The 27,983-nt window shown below is 50.8% G+C and overlaps 1 protein-coding gene across 1 annotated transcript; it reads left to right on the top strand.

Annotated features, from left to right (window-relative positions):
• SLC9A6 (solute carrier family 9 member A6) lies at positions 1–27,004 on the top strand. Its single transcript, XM_051630573.1, has 18 exons — positions 1–5; positions 269–308; positions 1,187–1,517; positions 7,631–7,830; positions 8,209–8,286; positions 8,980–9,056; positions 10,333–10,445; positions 12,834–12,939; positions 16,648–16,789; positions 17,018–17,123; positions 17,343–17,431; positions 17,649–17,762; positions 19,328–19,439; positions 19,832–19,985; positions 20,590–20,620; positions 21,784–21,863; positions 22,496–22,601; positions 23,616–27,004. Exons 1-18 carry the CDS (start codon positions 1–3, stop codon positions 23,889–23,891), a joined length of 2,160 nt encoding a protein of 719 aa, XP_051486533.1. The 3' UTR covers positions 23,892–27,004.
• Positions 27,005–27,983: the final 979 nt, after the last annotated feature.

The following is a 27,983-nucleotide window of genomic DNA, read 5'->3' as shown; positions in this document are numbered from 1 at the left end:
ATGGCGTGACCGGGGGGGCGGGGCTTGCGGGGGGGGCAGGGCCACGGGAGCGGCGGGGCCGGTTCCCGCCCCCCCCCGGGATGGCCCCGGAGCTGGAGCCGCCGTGTGCGGGGACAGGCGGGGCCAAGCGAGGGAGAACCTGACGGCCAGACCTCCCTCCCTCCCTCCCTTCCGTACCGCCAAGGCACGCGGAGCGCTAAAGCAGCTCTTTGAGGGCGCCTTCGGCAAACCTCCGCTGGCGGCTGTGGCGTGTGTTCGTGCGTTCCAGCCCTCGCCCCACCGGCTGCGCAAATGCCCTTTATTTCCCGGTAAGCAAGGCGGGAAGTTTCCTCTGCTCCCAGCTCGGGGCTGGCGGTGGTTCCTGGCGCCACCTGCCCGCCTGGGCAGGGTGTGGATGCACCGCCGCCCGGCGGGTGCCCCGGCTCGGGGGTGCAGAACATCCCCCCGCACGGGGCTGCAGCCCCGGGAGGCTGGGGCAGGGGCGGCCTGCAGCACAGACCCCCACACACTGCACCCTCCCTGCCGCAGCCTCTCCTGTGCAAAGCCAAGACCTGTGCAAAACTTCTTCCTCACAGCAAGTCTGGTTTGGAATGATTTTTTTTTTTTTTTTAAATGTTGCAGATCTTTTGCTCTGGCCGCCCTTCCCTTTGCAAACCCCATTCCCAGCGCTCCCGCAGGCCTTCCCTCACACCCCTCTGTCCCTTACACCCTGCAGCCTGGCCCCCTGCCCTCCGCACCTTTGGGGCCCCCCTCTGCCACCAGACAGCCTTTCTTGCACACCTTCCTCTGCTCGCTTGCAGCCTCTTTCCCTCCTCACAAGCTTCCAGGCACTGCCTTCTCACCCCTCCCCCTGTGCTTCTCCTTTGCTGGCCCCAGACCCTTTTCACAGACTGGTTTGGGTTGGAAGGACATGAAAGATCATCTAGATCCAACCCCCCTGCATGGGCAGGGACACCTCCCAGCAGCCCAGGCTGCTCCAAGCCCCATCCAACCTGCCCTTCAACACTGCCAGGGATGGGGCAGCCACAGCTTCTCTGGGCAGCCTGTTCCAGGGTCTCCCCCCCTTCAGAGGGAAGAATTTCCTCCTCATGTCTGACCCGAATCTCCCCGCTCCCTGCTCGGAGCGCTTCCCCCGCCTCCTCCCACTCCCTGCCCTCCTTTCCCGCCTCCCGCTTTTCCCGCCCAGCCCGCCCCGATCCGGGCTCCCGCCCGCCCCGCCCCGCCGCGCCTGCGCCCAGCGCCGCTTCCTGGTGCCGGGGCCGGGGCCGGGGCCGGGGCGATGGCGGGGCCGGGGCTGTGGGCTCGGGGGGCGGCGGGCGGGGAGGGCGCGGCGGCGCGTCCCGGGGCGCTGGAGGAGGAGATCGTGTCGGAGAAGGCGGCTGAGGAAAGTCACCGGCAGGACAGCGCCAACCTGCTCGTCTTCATCCTGCTGCTCACCCTCACCATCCTCACCATCTGGCTCTTCAAGCACCGCCGCGCCCGTTTCCTCCACGAGACCGGCCTGGCCATGATTTACGGTGAGGAGCCCCGGCCCGGCCTCACCCTCCCTCTGTGGGAAGCCCGCCCAGCCCTGGGTACCGGCAGCCCCATCCCAACCGGTCCCGGCTCAGCGCTGGGCCCACCGGAGCGGCTGGGCGGGCCCCCCCCGCCCGCCTCCCCGCACCGTCCCGGGGGGTCCCTTGGGGATGGCGGGGGGGCCGAGGGGACACCCCGGGCCGAGCGGGGTCCGCGGGTCGCTGGAAGGAGGGCTCGGCGGTTTCCCGAGCCCTGGAGATGGAGGGTTCGCGAGGGCACCGGCGTCTCTGGCAGCGAGGAGCGGGTGGGGGTCTCCCCGGGTGGGGCTGCAGCGCGGGCGAGGCGGGGGGCTGGTGGTCGCCACGGGCCGGGTGGTCTCAGCACCGTGTCCCTGAGCACCGGCAGGTCCCGCTCACCTGCTGCAGGACCCGGGGCAGCGCAGACCAGGCTTTGCGTTGGTCAGGAACCTTGCATCCCACGCGCTGGGGCCAGAGGTTGCGTTTCCTCCCTGTGTTCAGGGTGCCCGGCTTTCCAGAAGCTCTCTGGGAGCCGTTTGGGGGGATGCTCCCGCCCTTGGCCCTGCTCAGGACCTGCGGGGCCCGGGCTCCTGCTGCCTGGGGAGCTGTGGCACAAGCTCCTGCTGGTGAGGTTGCCTCTGACGGGACCTCTTGGTGAGATGCCCCACGTGTGTTCCCTCAAGAAGTGGGTCAGGGGAGTGGGTCTGTAGCAGATCGGGTTTTAACAGGGGCCTGTGATTAACTGAGGTGACGTGGCCTCGTGAAGTGACTTGAACCAGTTGTAAGGAGATGCTGTACGTGGCTCTGCCTGGGTTATCTTGCGTGACTTGGGAGCTCAACCAAAGTAGGACTTGGGAGTTATGCTGGGGGAGTGATTTAACATGGCCACGGATCCTTATCTAGGGAAGATTTATTGAGTTTAGGATTGCCAAGTTGTCTGCTGAGCGCTGTGGTTAATGTTTCTTCTCTGTGCTGCCCTTGCTGGCTGTGGGTGATGTGCCGCCAGGCTTGGTCAGAGCCGCGATGTGGCTGAGCCCCCTGCCCAGCAGAAAGCTTTGCTGAAGGCTGTGACTTGACCCACTTGGGCCGTTGGCTTCTGTGGTCCTAAGTTTCAGTTAATTGGAAGTGTTCTTCCAGACGAAGGGGTGGAGACACTTGTGTCAGCCCAGAGGCACAAAATACCGGTCTGCTTTTTCAGATTCCTGCAAGCCAGTGCTGAGGCAGGAGCAGGCATTGCTGGCCTCCTGCCTGGGGTAGGGGTGGGCACCTCCCTGGGACGCAGGACAGGAGCTGTGCTGCGGGAGCACGTGCTTCCAGCATGGACGGTCTTCTCCTGCTGGCTGACACATGGACTTTTGATTTCTTCCTTGCTTTCAGACTTGTCCTTAACCTTGTTCTTCCTTTCTTCCTTGTGATCCTTCATTCTCCCAGACCCACCTCAGTGCTCCCCTTGTTCTCAGGGCACAGCCTGGGTCACTTTGGTCTCCTCTTGATCCATGAAACATACTTTCTGTCTGCTCTTTTGCAAGCTGTGCTTAGAGTGTTGCTGGTGAGGTTGGGAACAACACCCATCTGGTCATGCAGAAAAATCCCAAGTGTTTCCTTGCTATCCAGGCTTTTGGCATTAGCTTCTCAGGCTGTCACAGCTGCCATAGGAAAAGGGATGTGTCATTTCCCAAGGAGCGGTGGGATTCTGTTGTTTTACAGTGGCAACTTAAAAGCTGCAGGTGCCATTCCTGCTTGGCTTTTCATGCCCCCCCTGCCATGCTTCCAGCCCCGGGGAAGTCCACGGAAAATGTGGAAGTGCTGCAGCAGCCAGGCTGAAAAACAGAGCCTGAAATCGGGGCAAGAGAAGCAATTTCTAAAAGCTTGTCTGTTTTCTAATGAAAAAAACCCCTCAACAGCCAAATCCAATAAAACTTTCGGATCTCTTCTTGCTGAAATAATCAGAGTTCCCTCAGTGTCTGTTTTTACTAGAAGTTCCTGCTTTGGGTGGCTTTATAGCTTACAAGTCACACCATGGTCTCAGAGCTGATGTTCAGGAGCTGGGCACAGGCAGGAGTAATTTCACGGTGACAGAGGTGTTTGGTAGCCTCTGAGCTTCATTTCAGTGTTTAAAATGAGGTTCCCACACCTGAGGTGCTCAGCATTTAGGATGATTAATTGAACACTCTTGTTTCAGTTCTTCTCGGGGCCTGGTGGTGGATGTGACAGGAGCTTCTCTAGAAGTTTAGTTTCCTTGTACTGGTTCCCACTTGGCCCCTGGGTTGTGTACATCTAAATTGCTTGTTGTCAGGATGTCTTCAGTTGCTCGCTACAGTTTTTTCTTTCCTCTTGGTGCCCAGACTAATGCTTGCCTGGGGATTGTGTGTGCTTCCATTGTTAAGTGCCTGAATGGTAATATATTAGTCTGCATTTAAAACCTTCCTCGGAAATGTTCAGCAGCACCTGAAAAAAAACACAACAGAAAGCCCATGGGCTTTTGTTCTTTTTAATGAAGTTGGGAGAAAAGCAATGAAAATTATCTCTTGCACTTTGCATGAAAGAACTCAATTAATTTACCAGCTTCGCCTTTAGCTTCTCTCCTCCTCGCAGCTTTTGGCTGGCAGGTTCCTCGGTGTCAGGTTCCATCTGCTCCCTCCCAGGGCTCAGTTTTGTAAAACTTTTGGCTACAAAAGCATGTCGATACTGGTGGAGTGGCTCAGGGGTTGCTGCCAGGACAGCCCTTTGAGCACCAAGAGAGTTTGAACCATTTCCTAAGAGACCATAAGGACCGGGAGGATCTGTGTGTTCCTCTGGGCTGGGTCCAGGTAGCCTGAGCACAGGACAGGGTTTGTCCTGGGTGGGGAGGGTTGGTTAGATCCACTGCTGAGCAGGAGGGGCTGGTGGTGGGGTCCTCTTCGTGTTGGCAGAGTGGTTGGCTCTCAGCAGAGCAGCAGCCTGCTGTCCTTGTCCCTGCCTCTGGTGGTTTCTCCTGGTGGGCACCGCTGGTCCTTGATGGCTCGTTCACACAACAAGAGCTCTTGGTGCTGGGTTTGTTTGCACATGGGTGTGTTTTCCCAGGCAGCGTCTTACAGGGCCAGATAAAATGTCTGATTTTTGGAGCCCCAGGCATGGTGGTTTTGGTAGATATTGTAGGTTTATGCATCCCTTTTCCCCTGTCCTATTCATGGCCAGAGTGGAAATTCAGCTGCGGCTGTGCCGGGAACAGCTGCCTGGGAAAGGGAGAAGGGAGGAGGAGCAGGAGCAGGGTTGCTGTCAGATGGAGCTGCCTGGGACAGGGATTAGCAGTAGGGTGGTGTGTGAGTCAGGATCCTTTCTGAATTCCCAGCAGCCCTGTCCTTCTGACCTCCTGCCTCTCATCTCAAAGTGCTGAGGCTGGGCATTTCAAAGGATCTCCGGATGGGTTTCCAGATGAGAAGAGAGGCAGCTGCTGCTGCTGGAGGTTTCCAACTCTCATGTGAAGCTCTAAAATCAACTTCTGTTTTTTGGGTTTTTTAAAGTATTTTTAAAAGCCACCCCAGGTAGCTCTGGAGGGCTGCAGAGCATGGTGTACCTGGTGCTGTCTGCTCTGTAGGAGTGGAGGAGCAGTTGCAAGGGTCTGGCTCACCAGTCTGGCTTTCCTCCCTTTCATTTGAATTCTCACTGGAACTGTTGAAAGCTGCTGAATAGTCATAAGCAGGTGTAAATAACCCTCTGAAGCTCACTTAATCCTAGTGAAGAGTTCTGATTGTTTCCTGTGGCACCTTGGTGGACATCCATCTTCTAGGTGAAAGGAAACCTGGCTGTTTTGTCTTGATGCTGTGGTGCCACGTACCCCCCCAACTACAAGTTCATGTAAGTACATGTTGTAGCATCTCAGTGTTCTTGACATCCTTGCCTTCATTTCCATACTTTTCTTTCTGGAACACTGGAAGATGACAGGAACAAAGGGGCTAGCAGGATAGTAAGCAAAAGGGTTCCTCCTTGGTGTCCCCTCTCAGTGATGCTGGGGTGAAAGCAGCTCTCAGATGCTCTGCACAGGGTGATGTTCCCTGAAGCAGCTCTCCTTGCTGGAGATGACCATGCCTGGCTGTGCACTGAAAGGGACCTTCTCTGCTACTGTTGGGGCAACTCTGTGCCAAGGGTAGAGCCCACAGCATGTGGTGAGCACATGGTTGACCGGACGTGGCTTAAAAACAATTAAGTAGGTTTGTGACAGCAGCTCAGCTGTGCTGCACAAGTGCTGTATTTGACCAGGGGCTGGGGTTTGGGTGCAGTTCCCAGGTCCCTGAGATGAGCCATTGGTGTGGTGGGTTTGCAGCTGGTTCTTCTGCCTCTGCTCATGGCCTGGATGCCTGGATGGCCTGGGATAGCAGGTGAAGACTTTCCTTCTGGCTACTGGCAAAATGAGCAGATCTTGTGCTGAAAAATTGCTGTCAAGGGAAGAGAAGGCAAAAGGCAGGTGGCAGACTGGGACCTGACAGCAGGAGATGCTGAATGCTCCAGGGCCTCATGGTCTCCTGCCCGGCCACAGCAGAGCTCCTGCCCAGGCCCTGCTCCCATGAGGTGGCAGTGGGGGAAGAGTTGGTTGTTTCCTTCAGCTGGGGTTGTCCCCTGCCTGTAGGAAAGCAGAGAGCAAGGTCTTAATTAAGGCAGCAGCAAAGAAGCAGGAGCATCCTGGGAGGCAAATGGAGATGCCTCCCGAGTGTTGCGGTCTCTGTTTCATTCCCACGTGTCTGAAAGCTTTTCATAAATGTGTGGTTCAGAGATGGGGTTAAGATCCAGGATTTCTGTGGTGGCTTAGTGCTGCCTTCATCAAGGAGTTTCCAAACCCTTTTGTGCTGAAGGCTACGTGGAAAGGTGTCTTGTGGGACATCCCTCCTCCCCAGCCTGCAGAGGCCAAGAAGCTGTGCCAGGAGAGGACTCTGTGCACCGTGTGGGTGAGAAGGAGCCGGAGGGGGCTGTGCCCTGTCAGTGCCATCCATCTGGATGAGGAGCTCAACTCATCAGCTGTGCTGCAGATGAGAAGTGCTGTATAAATTGCTGACTTGCAAATTAACTCCATGATGCTCCTGCAGAGCAGCGGAGCTGGAGGCAGCCTTGGCTCCTGGGGTTGCCCCGGGGCTGGTCCTCATGCTGTGGAGCTGAAGCTTCCAGAGGGTGAGGAGCAGACCTGGGTGTTGGGGTGGACTGAGAGACTTTTGTGGGTTTTTTGGGGTCTATAGGAAAGCTATGGAAGGACTTTTTACAAGGGCTTGTAATGAGAAGACAAGGGGGGATGGATTAAAATTGGAAGAGGATGGATTTAGGTCAGACATTAGGAAGAAATTTTTTTCTGTGAGGGTGCTGAGACCCTGGCCTAGGTTGCCCAGGGAAGCTGTGGCTGCCCCATCCCTGGAAGTGTTGAAGGGCAGGTTGGATGGGGCTTGGAGCAGCCTGGGCTGGTGGGAGGTGTCCCTGCCCATGCAGGGGGGTTGGATCTAGATGATCTTTAAGGTTCTTCCAACCCAAACCATACTGTGATTCTGTGATAGAACAGAGATCAGTGCAGTGTGAAAGGTCCCTGGTGTGAGGAGGGTCTGTGGTGCTGCAGCATCTGGTGAAGGATGCCCTCCTTCCTCAAAGCCTTCTTGGTGGTTGCTGGGAATTGTTTTCAATCCCCTGCCAAAAAGAAGGTTTTAAGGTCTCTTTCTAGTGGCAAAACGTGATGTTGTCAGGTTTCCAGGTGCAAGGTGCATGGCTTGGGCACATGTGACAGCACCTTGCCTCTGTCCCCTGCTCTGTGCCAGCAATGCCAGGGTGCTTACCCTAAGTCAACCAGCGTGCCCTTGGTGTCAGCTCTTCACTGCCCTGGAGTGAGGCTCTGGCTGATTGCTGGGTGATGAAGAGCCTTCCTGACCAGTCCATGCCTGCTGCTACAAAGTCCACACGAGCTCAGAGGATGTCTCGTGGGAGGACGTGGACGGTTTAATACAGGCAATTATTTGGATGGTGGTTGTGCTCAGCAGCTGAGCAGAGGCTCAGGATCCTGATGTGCCTGATGCTGCTTCCATGCTCAAGCAGATCATCCCAGGAGGTCGCCGAGGCTGGTCTCACCCATGTGTGTCCCTCCCCAGGGGTCCTGGTCGGCGTGGTCCTGCGCTACGGCATCCACGTCCCCAGCGACGTCAACAACGTCACCCTGAGCTGCCAGGTGCAGACCAGCCCCGCCACGCTGCTGGTCAACGTCAGCGGGAAGTTCTACGAGTACACCCTGAAGGGGGAGATCAGTGCCCAGGAGCTCAATAACGTGCAGGATAACGAGATGCTGAGGAAGGTAAGGGGGAGCAGCTGGAGAGCTGAGCGGTGCTCCCCACTCCCTCCGTGGCTGTGAATCCTGTGTGGGCTGGATGAAGTGATTTAAAAAAAATGACTCGTTTTTAATTTCAGTCGGGTTATGTTCAGCTGTAAAATCTAAGTTGAACACAGTGTAATGAAACTCTGCCTTCAGCTGATCTTAATTTAAGCTCTTCAGACTCTGGGCCCTGCCCCCAGAAGATCCCAGACATACCCTCAGGGTTCACCTGACAGCATTTTGTCTGGCATGGGTACAGGGTTCCCTCCATGCATTTTATATGACAATCTTATTTGTGTTTTGTCTTGCAAAGTCTTAATAAACCATTTAACTGTTGCTTTTTTTTTTCTCTGTTCACAGGTGACTTTTGATCCTGAAGTATTTTTCAACATTTTGCTTCCTCCAATTATATTTTATGCAGGCTACAGCTTGAAAAGGGTACGTGTCTTTACAGCACCTACGTTTTTAGTTCCTCTGCCTCCAGAGCATTTTTAATGCTGGAGAGTGGTTTAATGCTTGCTCAGCAGGCCAGGGCTGCAGAGCAGGGTACAGTTTTCCCCAGTACATGCAGGATTGTAGGAAGCAGGGCTGAGGGTGCCCCAGTCAGGCTTGTCCATCCCTCTGCCATCACAACGGTCAGTGACTTCAACTGTTTTCAGCACGAGTTTGCACAGGGGTTTTTGGGGTCAGCTGGGCCATTTCAGTCATCCTTACTCTCAAAACACACAGGAGGGTGAGAAGGTTTTAGAAAGCAGCAGCTCTCTCTCAAATGCTGACTTGGAAGGAGAGGGAAATGATCCTGTTTAGCTTGCGGGAGAAGGAAGGAGGAATGCTGCTGGGTTAGGAAATCAGTTCCCAGAAATCAGAACAGCACCTTATTAAATACACAAGTACAAGAGGATGGTGTGTTCATGTTTATTAATGCTGCATTAACATCTGCTGATCTGGTGATATACACCGATGTGCTGGGCATTGTTGTGCCCTGCTTGTCCAGCTCCTGCCATTTGAGCTGGGTGCAAGCTGCCACGGACACTGCGTGGGTGTCTGTGCAGGCTGGAAATTCATTGTTAGCATTATTCATTGTTAGCAAAATATAACTTGGGTTTTTGTTTTTTTTCCTTCTCTTTCTAGAGGCACTTCTTCAGAAACTTGGGATCCATCCTAGCATACGCTTTTCTCGGCACTGCAATTTCCTGCCTGGTGATCGGGTGAGTAGTTAGAGCTGGTTCTTCCACGGGGGGTTGAGCTGTGCTGGGAGGCAGTGCTCTGAGCCCGGATCTGTGGCTGCTCATCCCAGCCCTGACAGATCACACAGCCTCTCTGCTACTGCCCCTCAGCAGCAGCAAATAATGCTAATTACTGTCCAAACTTTCATTGTGTGGACAGGGTAATTACTGTCTAATTACGCCGTGCTTTCTCAGCATCCCTTACAGAATAGTTATATACATGGCAAAGAACATTTCACACTTCTCTGAAGACTGTCTTGAAAAAACAGGCAGTAACTTCAAGTGACTGAAAGCACAGCCTAAACCAGCGTGAGGCAGAGGAGGAGCAGGATGGGAAATGTGTGTCCTGTCCTTACTTGCTGGAAGCAGGTGCCGAGCGAGCACGGGTGGTGTTTCAGATGTTTATCCCTGTGTGCAGAGCAGCTGGATGATTCCTGCTCTGAATAGTAACACGCAGGGTGTTTTCCACGGGGACTCTGGTGGATTCGAGCAAACTCAACATCTGCATTTTCTGTTCCTCACTGAAAGTTTTGGCCGTTTCAAAGTCAGGCCAAAGTCATCCCATTGACAGGCAGGGGGACCTTATAGTGACCTTCCAGTACCTGAAAGGGCCTATAAGGAGGTTGGGGCAGAGCTGTTCACAAGGGCAGGTAATGACAGGACAAGGGGCGATGGTTTCATGCTAGAGAAGTGTAGATTTAGGCTGGACATTAGGAAAAAGCTCTTTAATATGAGGGTGGTGGATCCCTGGAATGGGTTGCCTAGAGAGGTGGTGGGGTCCCATCCCTGGAGACATTCAAGATCAGGCTTGATGGGGCTCTGAGCAATCTGATAAAGTATGAGATGTCCTTGCTTATTGTAGGGGGGTTGGACTAGAGAACCTTTGGAGGTCCCTTCCAACCCAAGACATTCTATGATCCCACTGAAATGTGTTAATGTGAAAGGCTGCAGAATGATTGGGAGACCCCCTGAGCCTGGCTGCTGCTTTTCTTTAGCTGTGCTGTGCCCATGGAGGAGTTTCAGGCCCAGATCCTCACTGGTGCTGTGTTTGTGGTGCTTTGGTGTGCACGGTCTGGCACTCACCTCTGAGACCATGGCCCCAGGGTTTCACCAGGCTCAGCTCACCCAGGGCAGTTCTTCAGTGTTCCAGCATCTGGATAACTTTAGGGGTTCATCTGGCAAATTCAGGGGAATCAAGCCCATTTGAATGTCATTTTCATTCGCTGCAGAGATGAGTAATTGCCTCTTCTAATCCCAGCTCTGTGGTGTATGGCTGCGTGGCACTGATGAAGGTCACTGGGCAGCTTGGGGGAGACTTCTACTTCACTGACTGCCTCCTTTTTGGGGCCATCGTATCAGCTACTGACCCAGGTATGTTACATGGTTATTTTCCCCCTCATTTTATGTATTTGATCTGGTTTAAGCTGTGCTGAAGAGGGAAATAAAGTCGGAACCTGGTGTTAGTTCCCTCTTTCTGAATTGTGGAGTTTATTTGCCACATTCCTAAACATCAAATTTGTCTCCGTGTCTTTTCATTTTCTTGCAGTTCCATGCAGTTCACCTTCCAAACCTCTGCTTTCCTAAGTCTTTGCTTGCAGTGAAGTCCTGGTAGTCTCTCTCTCCTGACTTTGCTGGGTTTTGGGACAGGTCCACTGTGTTTCTGCCATCCCGGGCCAACAGCTGATGCAGAACAAGATCTGTCATGTGGGCAGGGTTCAATTGATAGTTTTAGTTGGTTTAGCTGATTTCCTTCTGCTTCCATTTTTATGAGGTTTTTGGAAGGTACCAATCTACTTGAAAGTTGATCTTAACAAGCAGTACTAAGGACAGTTGTAACAGCTTGGTATGCTGAAGAACTTTGTAAATGAAATCTATGAAATACATGCCTTGTCCAACTGAATTTCACTTAATTCATTATTGCTTTTAACACTCTGGGGTTTGTTTGTATGTTCCAGCTTCACCTAAACACACAGGACCATGAAAAGGCCTCTCCTTCCTCCTGCCCTTTGCTGAATAGGGCTTGAATGTCCCCCCTTGGCAGCAGGGCTGCTATGTTTGAGTCCAGTGTGGTGGGGTTGGGGGTGGTAGCATCACCCTCCTCCTGATGTCATAGTAGCTTTGGCAGATATTTTAAAATGCAGATATTGGTCAGTTTTGCATGGAAGGGAGAAACTGCACACCTGAATAAGCCAAGTCTTCTGCCCTTTTAAAACGAATGTCAGTGGCTGTCGTTTCCAGGTGAATTGGGGCTTTTACCTGCTCACCTTAACAATGAGTCATTTCTGTTGCCAAAGGTGAAATGAGGAGCATTGTATGTACGTGCACATATGCAAGAGCAAGGCAGCAGAGCATCACCTGCAGGGTGGTGTGGCAGCCATGTCTGTCTGCCAGAGGGGGGGTGCAAGATCTGCCTTCCCCAGGAGGTTTTAATTACTGATTTCTTCTGTTTCCCTAAGATTTGCCAAGTAGTGGTGTGGCTATTACTGCTGATATTTTTCTTAAATTAAAAAAAAAACCTACAAAAAATCCCCCAACCAAAAACCCAACCCCCAAAACTTTAAAAAAACCACAAAGTAAAATGATTTCCCAGCTTCTCCAAACGTGTCTTGGGTGGGCGTGTGTTCAGGCCACCTTGGGCGAGGAACAGCTCCTCTGGGGCTGTGAGGTGGAGCATCGTCCCTGTAACTTAGCCAGGGTGTTGACATGAGAGGGGGGCATGTTTGCAGAGTTAGGGGCACCTCCCAGATGTGACAGGGGTGCAGGAGGTGTGATGGCATATGGGCAGAGGCCAGGCAAGGACCATAGGTAGAAGCCATGCTTTGAAAAGCTGTGAACAAGGCTGTCATGTCCCTCCTTCAGGCTTGGAGATAGGAACAGAAGGTTTCACAGGTGAAAATGGAGCATTTCTCTGTGCCTGTATGGGTTAGACCCTCTTCAGTGTGTACAGATGAGTCCCTGAATACTGTCTTAAAGGACTTTCAGAGAAGTTGATTTGAATTAGCTCAGCCCTGGGCAGCAGACGGAGCTGTGCACCATGCGCCACGTGTTACACCTCTCTTGCTTTAGATGTTGTGTTCATTTTGCAGGGCTGATACACAAACCTGCTGCCTTTTTGTTATCTCATTGGAGCTGCATGAGCTTGAGGGTGCTCCAGTCTCTGCCACATGGCCATAAATCACAGGAAACCCCCACACAGGGTTAGCCAATATCTGGCTTTTTCCAGTTAAGCCTGAAATGTTAAGACATCTGTTCTGGTGCTTCCAGTGTGTCAGCCTGTGTTGAATCTGAGGATTTCTTTTGGAGTATCAGGGATGGAAGGCAAAAATAGCCATTGTCCTGGACAAGCCTGCATCCTCCTGGCCTTCTGCAGTTGGAGGAAGACTCTCCCTTATGCTCCAAACTAATGGCATTCCAAAAGCTGGGTGGCTCGGATCAGTGTGGTACTGTGGTCCAGCCCACAAGCTCTGACTCTGGAAGCTCAGAGCAGAGTTTGCTCATGTCTGCTTGCTAAATCCTCAATAGACCTAGTGTCCAGGATGTGTTTTAGTAAAAGGAGCAAGAGGGAAATGAAAAGGCAAATCCAAACCTGAAAGGGCAGAAGGAAGATTATGAAAGGGAGCACGGGGGCAGCTGGCAGCATCACAGCAGAGAGGCACAGACATGCAGGAAGGCAGCTTTCTAAAAAGGGAGTGTTTTGTCTTGGATTACACCAAAATAATGGCACCTTTTTGAATGTCTCTCTATTTTTCTATTTGTCAGTGACTGTTCTTGCCATATTCCATGAACTCCAGGTTGATGTTGAGCTGTATGCCCTTCTCTTTGGCGAAAGCGTCCTCAATGATGCCGTTGCCATAGTGCTGTCTTCGTAAGTGTCCTCTGTTTTTATTTTTAATGATGTATGTGTTACATGTCAGGCACTGGGAGAGCCACTTGGCCTTGCTCTTGTAAAACAGGAGAGCAGGTTTCCATGGGTCCAAAAGCCGTAGGGACCTGATGCATCTCCTCGTTGCAGACCGCAGCTCAGGGTTGTGGGTTCTCCTTACAACATCCCCTTGCACCTTGGATGGTTTTGTTTTGCTTTTATGGCTGGTTGACCCAACCAGAAGGAAGTTTTTGTGTCCCTCTGAAATGGGAAAAGCATTGTGTCTGCTTTTCAGCCACAGGACCCCAGTGAAAGCCCTTGCTGGTGGCTTTGTTCCTACCTGCTTTCCTTCCCATCCATCAATATCTGCTTCTGTTTAAGTGGAAATAGATGGTAAAGCAGCTGTTTCCTTCCTATCTCCACTTCACATGCATCAAGACAATGGAATTTCTTATAGCCAGATTTAATAGTATGGACTGACCACAAGGGACACTTGCTGGCTTTCTAAAGAATGTTTTATATTCTTTAATATTTTATGTCCTCTGCATGTAGGACATATTTTAAATGAGTTTTCACCTTGTTGTCGTCACGGGAATTTGTTTGGAAATAATATATAATATCTGCAGTGGTGACAGGTTAAGGTGTGGCCGAGACTAATGCAGAAAATGTCTCTGGAATACTTGTCACTCTGGTGGTGTACAGGTTTTGTGGGTCTTACTGAGGTGGAGGCAGCAACTGACACATTGTGAGCTCCTGTGGCCAGCTTGTGTGAGTTGTATTTACTGAACTGGATGTTTTGGTTGAGGTTTCTGGAACTGCTTGTGTTGCTGGCTCAGGTTTTTCTGCTGAATGTTTCACTCCTGATGTGAGACTAAATGCTGCACAGCCAGGCTGTATTTAAGAAGTGATCCTGGGTGAGGAGGCCTTCCAGCCTCTGTTGGGAGGTCCTGTGTGGGAGTGGATGGGCTCAGCATCAGAGTAATGACATTTGTGGTGGATCTCCATGTGTGATTGCAGTGGTTTGCCTCTTGCCCTGTGTCAGCACCAGCTTCGTAGCTGTTGCTCTGATTTCCTGCCTTCCTCTTCCCACAAGCTGAATTCAATCTGCCCCCCTTGCCCAAAACAAGAGAATTTGCAGCAAAGCAGCAGCTCTGAGCTGCAGTCAGCAATTATTTTGCTGCAAGGCTTTTGTGCAGCCCAGCAGCATGCTGACTTCTTGAGGGCTTCTCAACTGTTAACCTATACCTGTTTTGAAGCTTGCCATGGCCTTTGTCTTCATGGTCACCATAAACAAGTGGCAAGAATTGGTTGGTGCAGGTATCTCAAGGACAGCCTCCCATCACCTGGACACAACCACATCCTGGGGTGCAAGGAAGAGGTGAAGGCCTCTTGCTCCAGGGAGGGTAGTTCCTCCAAGAGCAGCCCAAAGCTCCTTTTTATAGTTCCCTTTTTTAAATTTAGTTTGGCATTTGCCTGCTCCACAGCAGAGGCATAAGTGGGGGAATGGTGTGGGGATGGTTCTGCTCCCACAAGCAGAAGACCTGCTTCCCAGTTAGGAGGTGCAGGGGCGAGTTGGGAAGATGGAGAATTGGGGATTTCTGGGCAGGTGGGCTGTGCTGATGAAGGAGAGGCTGATGGTGGGTGCTGCCTCTTCTCAAGGGGCTCTAGCCACAGCCAGCCAAGTGCACAGGTTCAGCAAGAGCCCCAAGAAGCACCAGCAGCTCCTTGCACATGGTGAAAGCGAGCACTGTGGGCACCAGCCCCATACCAGGGAAGGCTGAGGAACCTCCATGGTTTCTGTCAGGAACTCAGTGCCCCCCGAGGCTCCTCTCCACCCTGCTTTTAGTCCCAGACAAATGTCCGTTCCTGTGCGTGAGGAGCAGAATCTGTGCCTTTCTGTTCCTGCCTCATGCTCGCCTGGCCTGGATTGGTGGCAGGGAACTAGTGGGAGGATGAACAGGAATTGAACCTGGAACTGAAAGATGGTGGGCAGTGAGGTGCCAGGGCTGTGGTTTGGGAGCAGGGGGGTAACCAGAGCCACAGGGGCTAAATGCCAGAGGGAGCCCCACAGGCAGGAACAGGGGAAATAAGGCACAGAAGGGGCAGCTGGAAATCATCTTATTAGTGGTGCAAAGAGCAAAACCAGAAGGAAAACTGAAGTGGGGTAAAACAAAACCAACATCCAAACAGTTGGTGATGGAGGGGAAATGAAACCAGTCTGGATTGAAAAAACAACCCATAAGAGCACATTGGCAAGTGAGAAGTAGAGGATGGGATTCCAGTACCTGGAGGGGCCTATGGGAAAGCTGGTGAGCAGCTTTTTACAAGGGCATGTAGCAGCAATAGGACAAGGGGTAAAGAAGGGAGACTTAGGTTGGACATTATGAAGAAACTCTTTCCTGTGAGGGTGGTGACACACTGTCCCAGGTTGCCCAGGGAAGCTGTGGCTGCCCCATCCCTGGAGGTGTCCAAGGGCATGCTGGACAGAGCTTGGAGCAACCTGGTCTGGTGGGAGGTGTCGCTGTCCAGGCAGGAGGGTTGGAACTGGATGATCTTTAAGGTCCCTTCCAACCCAAACCATTCTGTGATTCTACGGTTGATGAATGAAATTAAATCACAGGGAGGAATCTGCAGTTTGCAGTGTAAAAGACAATGCAGAAAAATGAAGTGTATGAAAAGCAGGGAATTTTGGCAAGGGAAGTGGCCTGTGACATGTCGGTAAGGAGAGGATTCTCATTTGTGTTGCACAAAAGTATTGGTGTGTAGTTAGGGGAGAAAGCCACAGGATGTGTGTGTGAGGCAGGAACTTTACATTCCAGCACAACTCATCAGGTTGAACAGCAAATGTTTAAAGTTCACATTCAAGAGTTTTAACAGAGCCAGCTGAGTGATTGCTAACTAGGAAGTTAATGTTCTCAGTAAAGTTATGTTGAAGAAAGTGATGTAAGAAGTTGATATTAAAAGGAGATTTAGAAGATGTGTGGGGGACCCCTGTACCTCAGCATTTCCAAGTAAAACAGTGGAATGGCTGATGCCAGGCTCAGGAGTTAGGAGGGAGCAGATTCAGAGCTGGGATCAGTGCAGCAGAGCAATTTGCCCTTTTGTCACAAAGGTCTGGTGGAGTTTGGTGGATGAAGATCACGGCCCAGCAGTGCCGTTCTTGGTGCCACCCTGCTGTGTTTCACTTCAGGTGCAACCTCAGTGTAGTGCTCATTAAGTGTGGTAAAGAGGCAGAACTTGGAGTTCTTGGGGGAATGTTCACATCAGCCACCTCTGTGGAGTTGACAGAGAAATGTAGGCCTCCCACTTGGATGCCTTGTGGGCCCAGAGTGCTGGTGCCAGCCCCCCAAAATACCATATAAATGACAAACTGTCACCAAGCACATGTTTTCAGGAGATCACACAAGAGTTGGGCTTTGGTCCAACGCTCTCTAATGTCTAGAAGGAACAAATGCAGAGCCTCTCCTTGGAGGGATGGCAGAGCTGCAGAAAGCTGGGCAGGAGCAGGGGGGATCCCAATCTCCCCAGAACAGGCTGAGTGTGTGGGGGTTATTGCAGTGTGGAACTTGTGGTTTGTGTCCCTGCTTCCTCAGGCTTGGTGTTTGCAGCAGTCGTGGCACTTTGCAAAGCTCAGGTAGCACCGTGGAGCTGCCTCTCCCTCCAGACTAAGGAGTCTTCTGTTCTTGTGTGTGCTTTTCTTCCTTCTTTTAGTTCAATTGTTGCGTACCAGCCGGCAGGCGACAACAGCCACACGTTTGATGTCACAGCCATGTTCAAGTCCATCGGGATCTTCCTGGGGATATTCAGTGGATCTTTTGCAATGGGAGCAGCCACTGGAGTCGTGACAGCTTTAATATCCTTTTTGTTGGTTATTTGGTTTTTTTATTCCAAGGATTTATATAACAGCTTCCTCTTTTGCTGCATTGTGTCTCACCGAGGTGCAGTGTTTCATGATTTTCTGCCTAAATTAATGAAGGGCCTTTTTCTGGGCAGGCTGTGTAGTGTTGCTGTGACACACAACTGGATTTGAGATGCTCTTAGTCTGCGGTTTCTCTCCAAATTGTCCTTAACCATCTGCAACGTCACCAAATTCACCAAACTTCGGGAGTTCCCGTTGCTGGAGACTGGCTTGTTCTTCTTGATGTCCTGGAGCACATTCCTGCTGGCTGAAGCATGTGGATTTACAGGCAAGCTCCAGCACAGCCCTGGGATGGAGATCTGCAGGGATGATGGGGCTGTGGAGTTTTGCTTCTCCCAGCATTGATTGCAGCTGGGGCTCTCCCTCTGCTTTCAGCAGTTTAATTATTCTGGGTTCTGGGGTTATTGCATAAATCCCCATCACTACTGGGGTGCAGTTCAGCTCCCTTTTCGTGACCAGGAGTCTAACATGATGCTCTGCTCTCCAGGTGTGGTGGCTGTACTCTTCTGTGGGATCACACAGGCCCATTATACCTATAACAACTTATCTACAGAGTCCCAACACAGAACTAAGCAGGTGAGAGCTCCTCAGCCCCCTTCAGCCTCTCTGGATTTCCAGTTCAGTACTTTTTCCTTCCCTCTAACCAGAATTAGGTGCATCTGTCTTTCTGCAGATGGATTTTACTAGGGTTGCTTCTGCAGAAGTATTTATTGCGTGATGGATGAGCTGACATGTTTTTCTTGTTAAATCTCTGTTATGTCTGACTCGCTTTTAATTTGTTTTTCTCTTTCAGTTGTTTGAGCTTCTGAATTTCTTGGCAGAAAACTTCATCTTCTCCTACATGGGACTTGCACTGTTCACTTTCCAGAACCACGTCTTTAACCCTACCTTCGTAGTGGGGGCTTTTGTATCCTTTGCAGCCCAGTTTATGAGACAAAGAGAGAAAGGGAGAGGTGCCTCAGTTCCCATTTGTATTTTTCATTCAAATGTGTGGGTGGGTTTTTTTCAGTCAGTCTAGCTTTCTTTTTAAAAGGGTGTTTCTCCTGTTCAGTGGTGCCTTTGCTGGTTATTTTAAGAAGATGGAGATTCTTTTTGCAGCTTTTCTGTTTTGATTATTTATTTTTACTTCCCCCTGTCTTGTCTCCTTTTGTGGGCATTTGAATCAGCTTCTTCAGGGACTTGATGTGAACGTCGTGCTGGAGCACCAGGCTTTGACACATGGCAGCCTGGCACCAGGAGTGGTTTTGCACGAGGGCCACCTGGTAAAGCCATTTCCTCTTTTCTCTGCTATTCCATTTAGTTGACCCTGAAAACATTTATTTATTTATATTTTTTTTGCCAAATAGCACAGTTAAAGCTACAGGAGATGCCTCTGAATTATGTCATTGAGAAAGGATTTCCCCTTCTGCAGGCTGGGGCTGACAGAAACAAGCTATTGCTCCTGGTGTGTCTCAGAAAAATAAGGATTTTGAAGGCATTGTTTTAATATTGCAGGGAAGCCAGGTCAGATCTGCAGGATTATTTTCACCCTTTACCTGCTCTCAAGCAGGTTTATCCTGAGAGATAAAATGTTATCTTTGCCAGTGCTGGTGCCTGGGTTTGCAGTGGGGTCTGCTGGGTTACTGTGGGGTGAAGGGAGTGAAGTGCAGGGAAATGCCATTTGGGTGCTTAGACTCACATTTTATGCTGTGCCTCTTCAGTAGGAACTGGCTGATGAAATAGCTCATTCATGAGGGAGATCATGAAATACATCTCTTATGCTAATTCATGATGTTCAGGAAAGAGCATAAAAGCTAGAAGCATTTTCCATATTATTCAAGGCTGTGCTGAATGCTGGCTACAAGATTATTTTTTGCCATCTGGGTGCTGGTATTAAAAGGCAGCTTCAAAGATAAGAAGCAATATGAAGGGGCTGGTGATTCTTGTATCTTGCAGGCTATGAAAACAGAAGGAGTATTAGGGTTGTGGTTTTTTTTTTTCCTTCCCAACTGCTGCTGCTTTCATTCTGCTGAATAATCTGTGGGAATGGGACTTGACTTAAAGCTTCAAACCCAGCTGTGAAGTGTTGTGTGCTGGGGAATGTCAGTGAGGTTGTGGTAGCTGTGATAACTTGAGCTTCATAGAGGACAAATAATTATTGGGGTGGAAAAGTGACCATGCAGAGAAGATCATACAGTGGGACATGGTAGTTTTTCTCTCACTCCTCTAACCTGCACTCTCATCATTTCCCTTGTCTATTTCTTTATGATATTCCTGAATTAGTGTGTACTTTGCTTCTGTGAGGCAGTAGCCTGCTGTTCCCACACAGCTGCATCACACAGGGCTGGGTTCTTATCTTTGCATCCAGGGGACTGGTGTTTCTGAGGCTCCCCAGCCTTCCCGTCAGGCGGGAGAAGTCAGCTTTGTGCGCTGAGGTGGGATGTGATGGGAGACATTGTGGAAGAGCCATTTCCTTAATGTGTGCAAATACAGCTTGCTATCTTCCTAGGAAGAGCTGCCAATATTTACCCACTGTCATTTTTACTGAATCTGGGGAGAAGAAATAAGATTGGAACAAATTTACAGCATATGATGATGTTTGCTGGTACGTTACCGCATCCTTGCCTCCAACCACGCGGCCCGTCTGTGCTTCCTTGCCCCTGAGCACCTGGAAATACTCTCATTTAACTCTAAATCTCTTATGGGCAACACCGAGGGAAGAGGGTGGGCAGAAGAGGGCTCCTTTAGGCTTGGTGGTGTGCATGCCTCGGGTGTGAGATGCAGGAACAAGCTCCTGCTGCCCTGTGCTGGAGCGGGGCAGGAGGCGGGTTTGCCTTTCTGGGCTGGGAAGGTGTTGGTAGCCCCGGCTCTCACAGCTCATGCTCCAGCTTAAACCATCACTGCTCAAGAGCTGTGGTCCCCCCCAGCGGCGGGTGTCCCCTCAGAGGGACAAGATCCCTGGGCTGAGGCAGCTCCCCACCATCCCCTCCCCGGCAGGGCTGCGAGGAGCCATGGCCTTCGCCCTGGCCATCCGCGACACGGCCACCTACGCCCGGCAGATGATGTTCAGCACCACGCTCCTCATCGTCTTCTTCACCGTGTGGGTTTTCGGCGGGGGCACCACGGCCATGTTGTCCTGCCTGAACATCCGGTGAGTGCAGCCTGCGCGGGAAAGACCTTTTAAGATCAAGTCCCCCCATTAACTTTACTCTCCCAAGTCCACTGCTAAACCACATCCCTCAGCATCACATCTACACGGCTTTTAAACATGTCCAGGGATGGTGACTCCACCACTTCCCTGGGGCAGCCTGTTCCAGTGCTTGACAGCCCTTTCTGTGAAGAAATTTTTTCTAACATCCAGCCTAAACCTCCCCTGGTACAACTTGAGGCTGTTTACTCTTGTCCTATCTCTTGTTACTTGTGAGAACAGACTGGCGTTTTCCTCACTCCAGCCTCCTTTCAGGTAAAGAGCAATAAGGTCTCCCCTCAGACTCCTTTTCTCCAGACTAAGCAGCCCCAGCTCCCTCAGCTGCTCCTCATAAGACTTATCCTCAAGACCCTTCACCAGCTTCATTGCCCTTCTCTGTACCCACTCCAGCACCTCAATGTCCTCCTCATACTGTGGCACCCAAAACTGAACACAGTTCTCAAGCCTCACCAGTGCCAAGGAAGGCCATGTCCTTCGCCCCAGCGCCATGGCACATACCCACCTGGCAATGCTTGTGCTAACCCTGTGCTTGTTTTCTCCTCCACAGGGTCGGTGTGGACGCGGATCAGGAGAATGTGGTGAGTGTAGCACGGCTGGGCAGCCTCTGCAGAGGAGTTTGCACCATCATCTGGGCAGGGGTTGCCCCGAGACCATGGGACTGTCCATCTGTGCTCTGCTCCCTTCCAGCTGTAGGAGAATTTTAGTGAAAGAGTCTGCAGTCAGTAGGAGCAGTGGCTTTTTCTGTGCTCTCTGTGGCTATGAGGCTTGCTCTTATTCAGCTGGAGAGGAGGGCACAGAAGTAACACTGCTGGGCTGTCCACATTACTGCTGCAATAGATTCCATCTCTCCCCTGCTGGGTTAGAAATAAACACTAAAATGTGCCTGACACAGGGGCTCTCTGCCTCATCCCAGTGTGCAGGGCAGTGCAGAAATGCCACTTGCTGACTCATTTCATGTAGCATCTTCCATCCCATGGTTACCCTCAACCTCTCTCTTGCCCCCCTGCTTCCTGTGGGTAGTTGTGTGGCAGCCCAGGAACCACCAACCCTGCTGAGATAAACACCAGGGCCCTGCAGCCTTGGGAGTTTTCCTGCCTTGCAGCCCCAGGCTGTCTCACCCCTGTGTCTGCAGCCCTGTCGTGCTGTGGCTCTGCTTGATTTCGGTGTGGGTTCTGCACCTTGGAGGTTCGTTTTATTCAGGGCCATTTGTTGGACTGTTCACCTCCTGGAGAGGAAGTGTCAAATGCTAAAGACAGCCCAGAGCCAGAAATCTGAAAGCCAGATTTCTGTCAAGTACATGATTGTATTCACAGTCCCCTCCAAACAGTTTCCTATGTTTTCTCCAACTAAAGGGAAGGCAGGAGTCCCCATGACACACAATTATTTGCATACAGCAATCTCAGCTGAGATTTGATGGAGGTTGGACCTGTCAGTCACTTTTAACTGTGATGTCTGGATGCAGCTGCTGGCTCTGAGGCACTTTAAAGCCTGGGGCCAGAAACTGGAAAGCTGTAGCAGAAAAATGATCACTCTGTGCCTTGATGCCACCTCCTTGAGGCTGTTGTACATGGTGCTGGGAGAACCTTCAGCCTCTAGTGATGTGAATGTCCTTATACGTCCTGCAACCCAAAAGTGAGCACTGGGAGGGTTTGTGTCTTCTTCAGGAGAACCTGGTGACCTGTGGAGGCTCCTGGCCCTGATCCAGGTTGTCCTTCTGTTTTGATGTTTTGCTCTCCCATAGGGCGTCCCGGAGAGCGAGAGGAGGAGCACGAAGGCAGAAAGCGCCTGGCTCTTCCGCATGTGGTACAACTTTGATCACAAGTATCCTTGAACAGCAGCCAGTGTGTGCCCTGCCAAGTCCTGCCTGCCTGAGCTGCTCAGTTGACTCAGTGTGGGACTTGCTCCCCTCTCAGCAGAGGAGCTCTCCCATTTACACTGCTGGTTTTTGACTTGCACTTCCTCATGTCTGTGGCTGTGAGAAACGTTCATTTCCATCTGCCATTAACTGGGAGTGCTGCAGTAGCTCAGTTCTAAGCTGGGCTTTTCAAGGCTGGAAGCCCAGGGGGTTCCCAGTCTTTGCGGCAGGTAGGAAGGAAGGGCAGGGGATCTTCTCATTTGTAGCCCTTGTACTCCATCTGTGCCTCTCCTCCCTTGCACGTGCTTTGCCATGAATTGGTGGAGGAGCGATTTGCCAGGCAGAGGCACAGGATGGTAGGACAAGGGATGCTGCTAAGCCTTTTCCTAGCAGGGCTTGGTCCTGGTCCACTAATGTCCTGCTGTGTTGTGTTGCATTCACGTTGCTCATCCCTATAATTTTGTGCTTCCGGGGACTCGAGTTTCTTTCCCTCCTGTCATTTGTGAAGACACCAAGTCCCTTTTGGCTCCCTCTGCATCCCACCCCTCAACTATCCAACATTGTCCCGTTCCTCTTCCTTCCTTAACCCTCTCTGCAGCTATCTGAAGCCTCTGCTGACACACAGTGGTCCTCCTCTGACCACCACACTCCCGGGGTGCTGTGGGCCTATCGCCCGGTGTCTGACGAGTCCGCAGGCGTACGAGGTGAGTCCAGAGGTGACCGTTCTGTCACGGTGCTGGTTGGTAGAGTTTGACATGTTTATGTTTCTGCACAGCTTTTGGATGCTGCTCTGCAGCACCGAGATGGGAGTCTGAGGGGAGATGAGATACTGGGGCTGATGGATGAGGTAATTCCTGTGAGCATGTTGCTTTTCCAGCTGTTTGGCCATGAGGGGACTCGTGATGTATTTATGGTGGTTCCTCAGTGAGTGGCTCAATAAAGCTGTCATGAGGAAGCTGTCATGGGTGTCCTTCCCCAGGCCCAGCTGGGAGGACACACAACTTCCCTATTGCCTGCTTTCTTCCAGCATTGCTGCTGAGCTGTTCTTGCAGCCCCTTCAGCTGCATCACTCATAACCAAAAATGTTGCCAGCATCTGAACGGGGGCTAATTTTCTCATGAAATGATAAAGAGTCCTTGTTTGAGCAAGCCAGAGGGACAGGGAGATGACAAGCAGCTTCGGAGAGCCTGTAGGCAGTGATGTCTTCCACCATGGCTGCAGAGCCTGTGTGCACCCTGTGAGGAGCTGGGTTTGCTGGGCAGGCTTGGCCTCCCCTGGCTCTGTGGCTGGCACAGCTCTCTGGCAGGGCCTTGGCACTCGGGACTGCTGTGCCAGGAGCCCCTGGGGCTCTCTGTGGCAGGAGTTTTCTTGCCCTGCCCACAAATTATCAGCATCAAGTTCCTGGCACAAATCAGAGATGGCTCCGATGGGTCAGCGACATGATTCCTGTGGCTGTGGGCATTTTAGTCCTGTCCAAGCCACATTCCCCATGAATCTGATGATGGCATCAGAGAGAAGAGCCGAGAGGGCCCTTTTAGGCAGCCCTGCAGAGAAGGCAGTGTTGGGTGAGTCTGTTGGGCTCAGGTGTGTGTGGCACAGCTGGTTATGGGCACAGTGGCAGGAGAGCCTGTGAGTCGGTGCCTTCATCTGCTCGTTCACCACCACCCTTGGCCGCTGCGGAAGGGCTGAACAGCACTTCCCTCCTGTCTGTTGCCCAGAACCAGGAGCAGCTGAAGGACGATGACTCTGACCTCATTTTGAACGACGGGGACATCAGCCTGACCTACGGGGACTCCACGGTCAACACCGACTCGGTCGCGCCCGGCGGCTCGTCGCGGCGGTTGGCGGGGAACAGCTCGGAGGACGCGCTGGACCGGGAACTGGCTTTTGGGGACCATGAACTCGTGATCCGGGGAACACGCCTGGTCCTTCCCATGGATGATTCGGAGCCGCCGTCCAACATCCTGGATAACGCAAGACATGGCCCAGCATAAGGTGGCTCAGTTTGATTGACAGTAATATTTGCGTATATGATCAAAAAATATGTACTACCTAAAGTCTAATGCATGTCTCAAAATGTCTAAGCTGTATAAATATTATTTATATGGTGTCAGAAGAATATAAATATTCTCTGCCAAGCACTTGTAAAGAACAAGCTGCAAATTTAAGTTAAAAACTGTGTTGACTGCACTGTGTAGGGTGGAACTGTTTTAGCATGAGAGTCTTTTGCACACAGTGAGCTTCTTTAAAGTGTGATTTGATGAAAGGTTGAGTTCCCAGTGTGGAAAGTAAAGGAGCTGACTCCCTGTGCATCCTCTGAGCCCCTGAGAGGAGGGTAGGGAGGTGCTGTTGAGCAGTGGAAATCGCTTTCTGTTCAGATGAGGATTGTTTTGTTGGGGTTTGTGGTTTTTTTTTTCAGTCTCTGATCTTTGGATGGTCCCATTTGAAATATCAGCGAAAAATCTGTCCACAGACCCTCTCGCCAGGCAGCAGCTGGTGATAAACTTGTCAGCTGGGACCTGAAGACCTTCTGCTTTTTAGTGACCCCTGCCCAAGGCCTGATTTGGGGGCTAATGATGGCAGGCACTGGCCAAAGCTGATAGCAAGGACTGCAGATGTCTGGCTGCTCAGATGGGAGCAGGAGGGAGGGATGGCTTGTGTCCGTAGTCACGTTTAGCAGAAGGAGGTGACCCCACAGAAGCTACCCCAGGTGCACACAGATTTTAGGGCTGAGTCCATCTTTTCAGTTGTGGCTCAAGCACCTTTCCAGAACCAGCCATCAAGTCCTCAACTGGCAACTAAATTGCACGTTTGGGAAGCAACCGTGTCTTTTGTGCGAGCCAACCCCTTCTCCTGCAGTCGTGGACATAGCTGAGATGTGCAGAGCTACTGCAGCTGGACATGGGGTCGTGGAGCCTGGCCAACCTCCACCACAAGCTTTACAGCTACAGATTAACACGGTACCTTCGGGCCTCTCCAGGGAGCATCCAGATGGTACTGAAGGGGAGTTGTCCGTCCATCCTCCTGTAGAGTCAAAAAATCATTGCACTTTGTTTAATAACTCCTTAGCATGCTGTGTGTCTGTGATCCCCACCCCATCTCTCTCTCTCTCTCTCTCTCTCTCTCTCTCTCTCTCTCTCTCTCTCTCTCTCTCTCTCCTGTCTCTTACCACTTAATGAGAAATGTTTGCGAGTTGACTTGTTTTGTTGTGTCTAGGTTTTTAATTTTCATTCTGGTTTCCCGAGGAAGAGCACAGAACAATTTGCGGTTTCACACTAGTGTTAAAGGATTTACTCTCTAGTTATGGGAATGGCTAAAGGTGCAGTGGAATTGTTAACCCTGGCATCCTTCTTTTTCTCCTGAAAAGGGGGAATCATAGAAATTTACTGTAAGTAATTTTATTGTCTATTTTAGCTGCAGTTTTGCTATACAAACCTTTCAGGGTTACTGGTGCACTACAGGCCTGTCCTGGAGTTAATCATCTCCAGGGGGCTTAAAACAGAGGTGTTTAAAAAGAGAATATATGAAAAAGAGCCATGTGAGTCTGAGCACTCACAGCTCCCATTAGTTTTCCTTGGAACAAACTCTGCATCTCTCAGGATCTGACCCTGAGACCTCAGAGCAGTGTCCCCAGGTCTGTTTTCCCCAGCACCACCTGAGAGCTGGAGGAAACAGGAGCTACTGAAATTCTGCGTGTGTGTGTGTGTGTATAGTTGAGAAAATAAATTTACACTTTTATGTTTTGGTTTTTTTTTTAATTTTCTCAGGTCTCAGTAACATTGCCTTAAATTTACGGATATGAAACCAATTCTTTTTGGCTGTTTATCCCCAAGAAAATGCTTTCTTTTTCCTTCTGATCAAAATGTCCAAGTGTTGCCATAGGACCCCTCCAGAAGGGGGGTGTGATGCTCTGTTTATAGTTGCACCAGTAAATGGCAGTCTCCTGTTAACATAGCTGTTGGATTAGTGCTAGCCTCTTTGTTTCCTGCCATGCAGGAATTCCATAAAGTGTGCGTTTTATATGATGTCTGTAACTTAACTTCATGTGTTTAAAAAAAACAAACCAAACACCCACAAAAAAAGGAAAAAAAAAAAAAAAAGGTAGGTACCTGTTGACTTTAGGTTTCCTGCATCACTTCTACATCCTGTTTTTCGTTTGTTTTGCCTTTTCGAAGAGGTATGATAAATAACTGCCTTTTGTTTTTTCCTGTATAATCTGACTATGAGTTCAATTTACGAAGCTGGTGTGGGTGGAGGTGCAGGATGGTTCTGCTCCCCCTGAAAGCCCAAGGTCCCATGGCAGGGCTCCCCCCTCCAGGCAATCCCCAGCTGAGGTGCAAATTTGCAGCCAGCCACAGTGGAATGTTTTCCTGTAGCCTTGGGAGCATTCCTCTCTTTCACTGACCCTTCCACTTCAATAAATTATCCACTCTCTTTAGTCTTGCCAACACATTACCATAAGACTCAGCTTTTGACAACAGTGACAGTTGTTAGTACGTTAAAGAAAAAAACCCAACATTGTTAACAAATGATGATTTTATGGGTTACTCTTATGGTCCATGCGTATATAACCAGGACTGCTTTGAATAGTCTTGTGAATGAATGAATCAAAGCTGAAATTCAAAAGTAATTTAATAAGTTACTCAGATTAATCCTCAACTGATTATTTTCTTTGTCCTGCTGCAGCAGAGAATACACTAGTGCCTGGTTTTCAGATGCAGAGCCCTGATGGCTTTTGTGCTGCAGATGAAGTTAAGGGTACCTTGAAGAATCAGGCCCTGACACCTTTTGCCAAATAGATCAGACAGCCCTGAGGAGGCAGTTCACAGCTCCCAGGAAGATTTAGAAAAGGTACCCTTTTGTAAATTGAATTTTCATGGTTTTTGCACATGAAAAAGCATTGTAGGTAAAGTTATGATTTGTACTAATACTGTTGATTTGTGTGGTAAACAGCATTAAGTCTGTAGTTGTGGTGTTTGTGCAGCTGATCTGTGATAGCTGATGATCACTATTGGACCTTCTGTTTACACTGACTAAATCCTTTACTGTTGCGTTGTACTGTGAAAGAAGGATTATGGGCCTATAAAGGATTTTTTTTTTCCTGGAATTGTGTGTTCTGTTCCATTCATTCACAGGGAAATTAACCTGTAGCAAAGTGAAGAGGTGCCACTTGACCCTCTCAGAATAGGTTGTTCATGGTCTTTGGCCAACGGGTAAGGCAGAAGCCATGGATGCAGAGGCTGATCCTGCTGGGCTGGAGATGCCATCCTCTGCAGCAACAGATGCTGCTGTCTGCTAAAAGCTGCTGCAGCTCCTGGCCTCCTCCACAAGGAGAAGAACCCAGCTGGGGTGGTGCTGCTCACTCACGGGTCCTGGGGTGGTGGGTGGACCTGCACAAGGGGCATTGCTATGGGGTGTTTGCAGAATTGAGCCTCCTGGGCTTTTGTGTCCCATGTTTTTGTTGAATTTGCAGTTGGGCTCGTGGCAGCTGCTCACCATCAGAGGGGATTCTGCTCTCCATCTCCCATCTGTACCTCTTTCTGGTGCTATGTGCTGTTGGAGCCGCTGAAGAGGTTTGTTGTTCAAATGCTGGAAGAACATTCAATATAGAGTGCATCTCAGAGACTTCAGCAATCTGGTTTTGAGAGTTTTGATTCCCAAGGGACAACTTTCACCTTTGGAACGGTAGGGAAATGCATTCTCTGTGGCTCTGTATGGCTATGGGAGGCTAGCCCCTGAAACCTAGCTGAACACACTCATCTCCTGTCCATAGTAGTGTCCAGCTGAGGGGGTGTCTGTTCTGCTTTCCAAAGGGTCTGCAATCCCTGGATGGGGCAGTGAGGCCTGTGCTCTCATGCTGGGTTTTGCCAAAGCCTTGACTGAGCTCACACAAGTCCTGTGAGTCTGCAGGCAAGAAGGGTTTGTCCAGTGTCACGCTGGTCATGGGTGGCCCGTCCTACTGGAAGTCACAGGAGCAGGGCAGAAGACAACAGTGTTAATTTCTGACTGTGAAATTATGCCAATTCCACCACCTCAAGATCCTGACAATCAGAACAAACACTGCTAATCCCTCTGTACACATGCTG

Source organism: Apus apus, chromosome 12 (assembly GCF_020740795.1).
Source record: "Apus apus isolate bApuApu2 chromosome 12, bApuApu2.pri.cur, whole genome shotgun sequence".
Lineage (NCBI taxonomy): Eukaryota > Metazoa > Chordata > Aves > Apodiformes > Apodidae > Apus > Apus apus.
The sequence above is the reverse complement of the archived record's forward strand: the minus strand, read 5'-3'. Positions and strand labels throughout refer to the sequence as shown.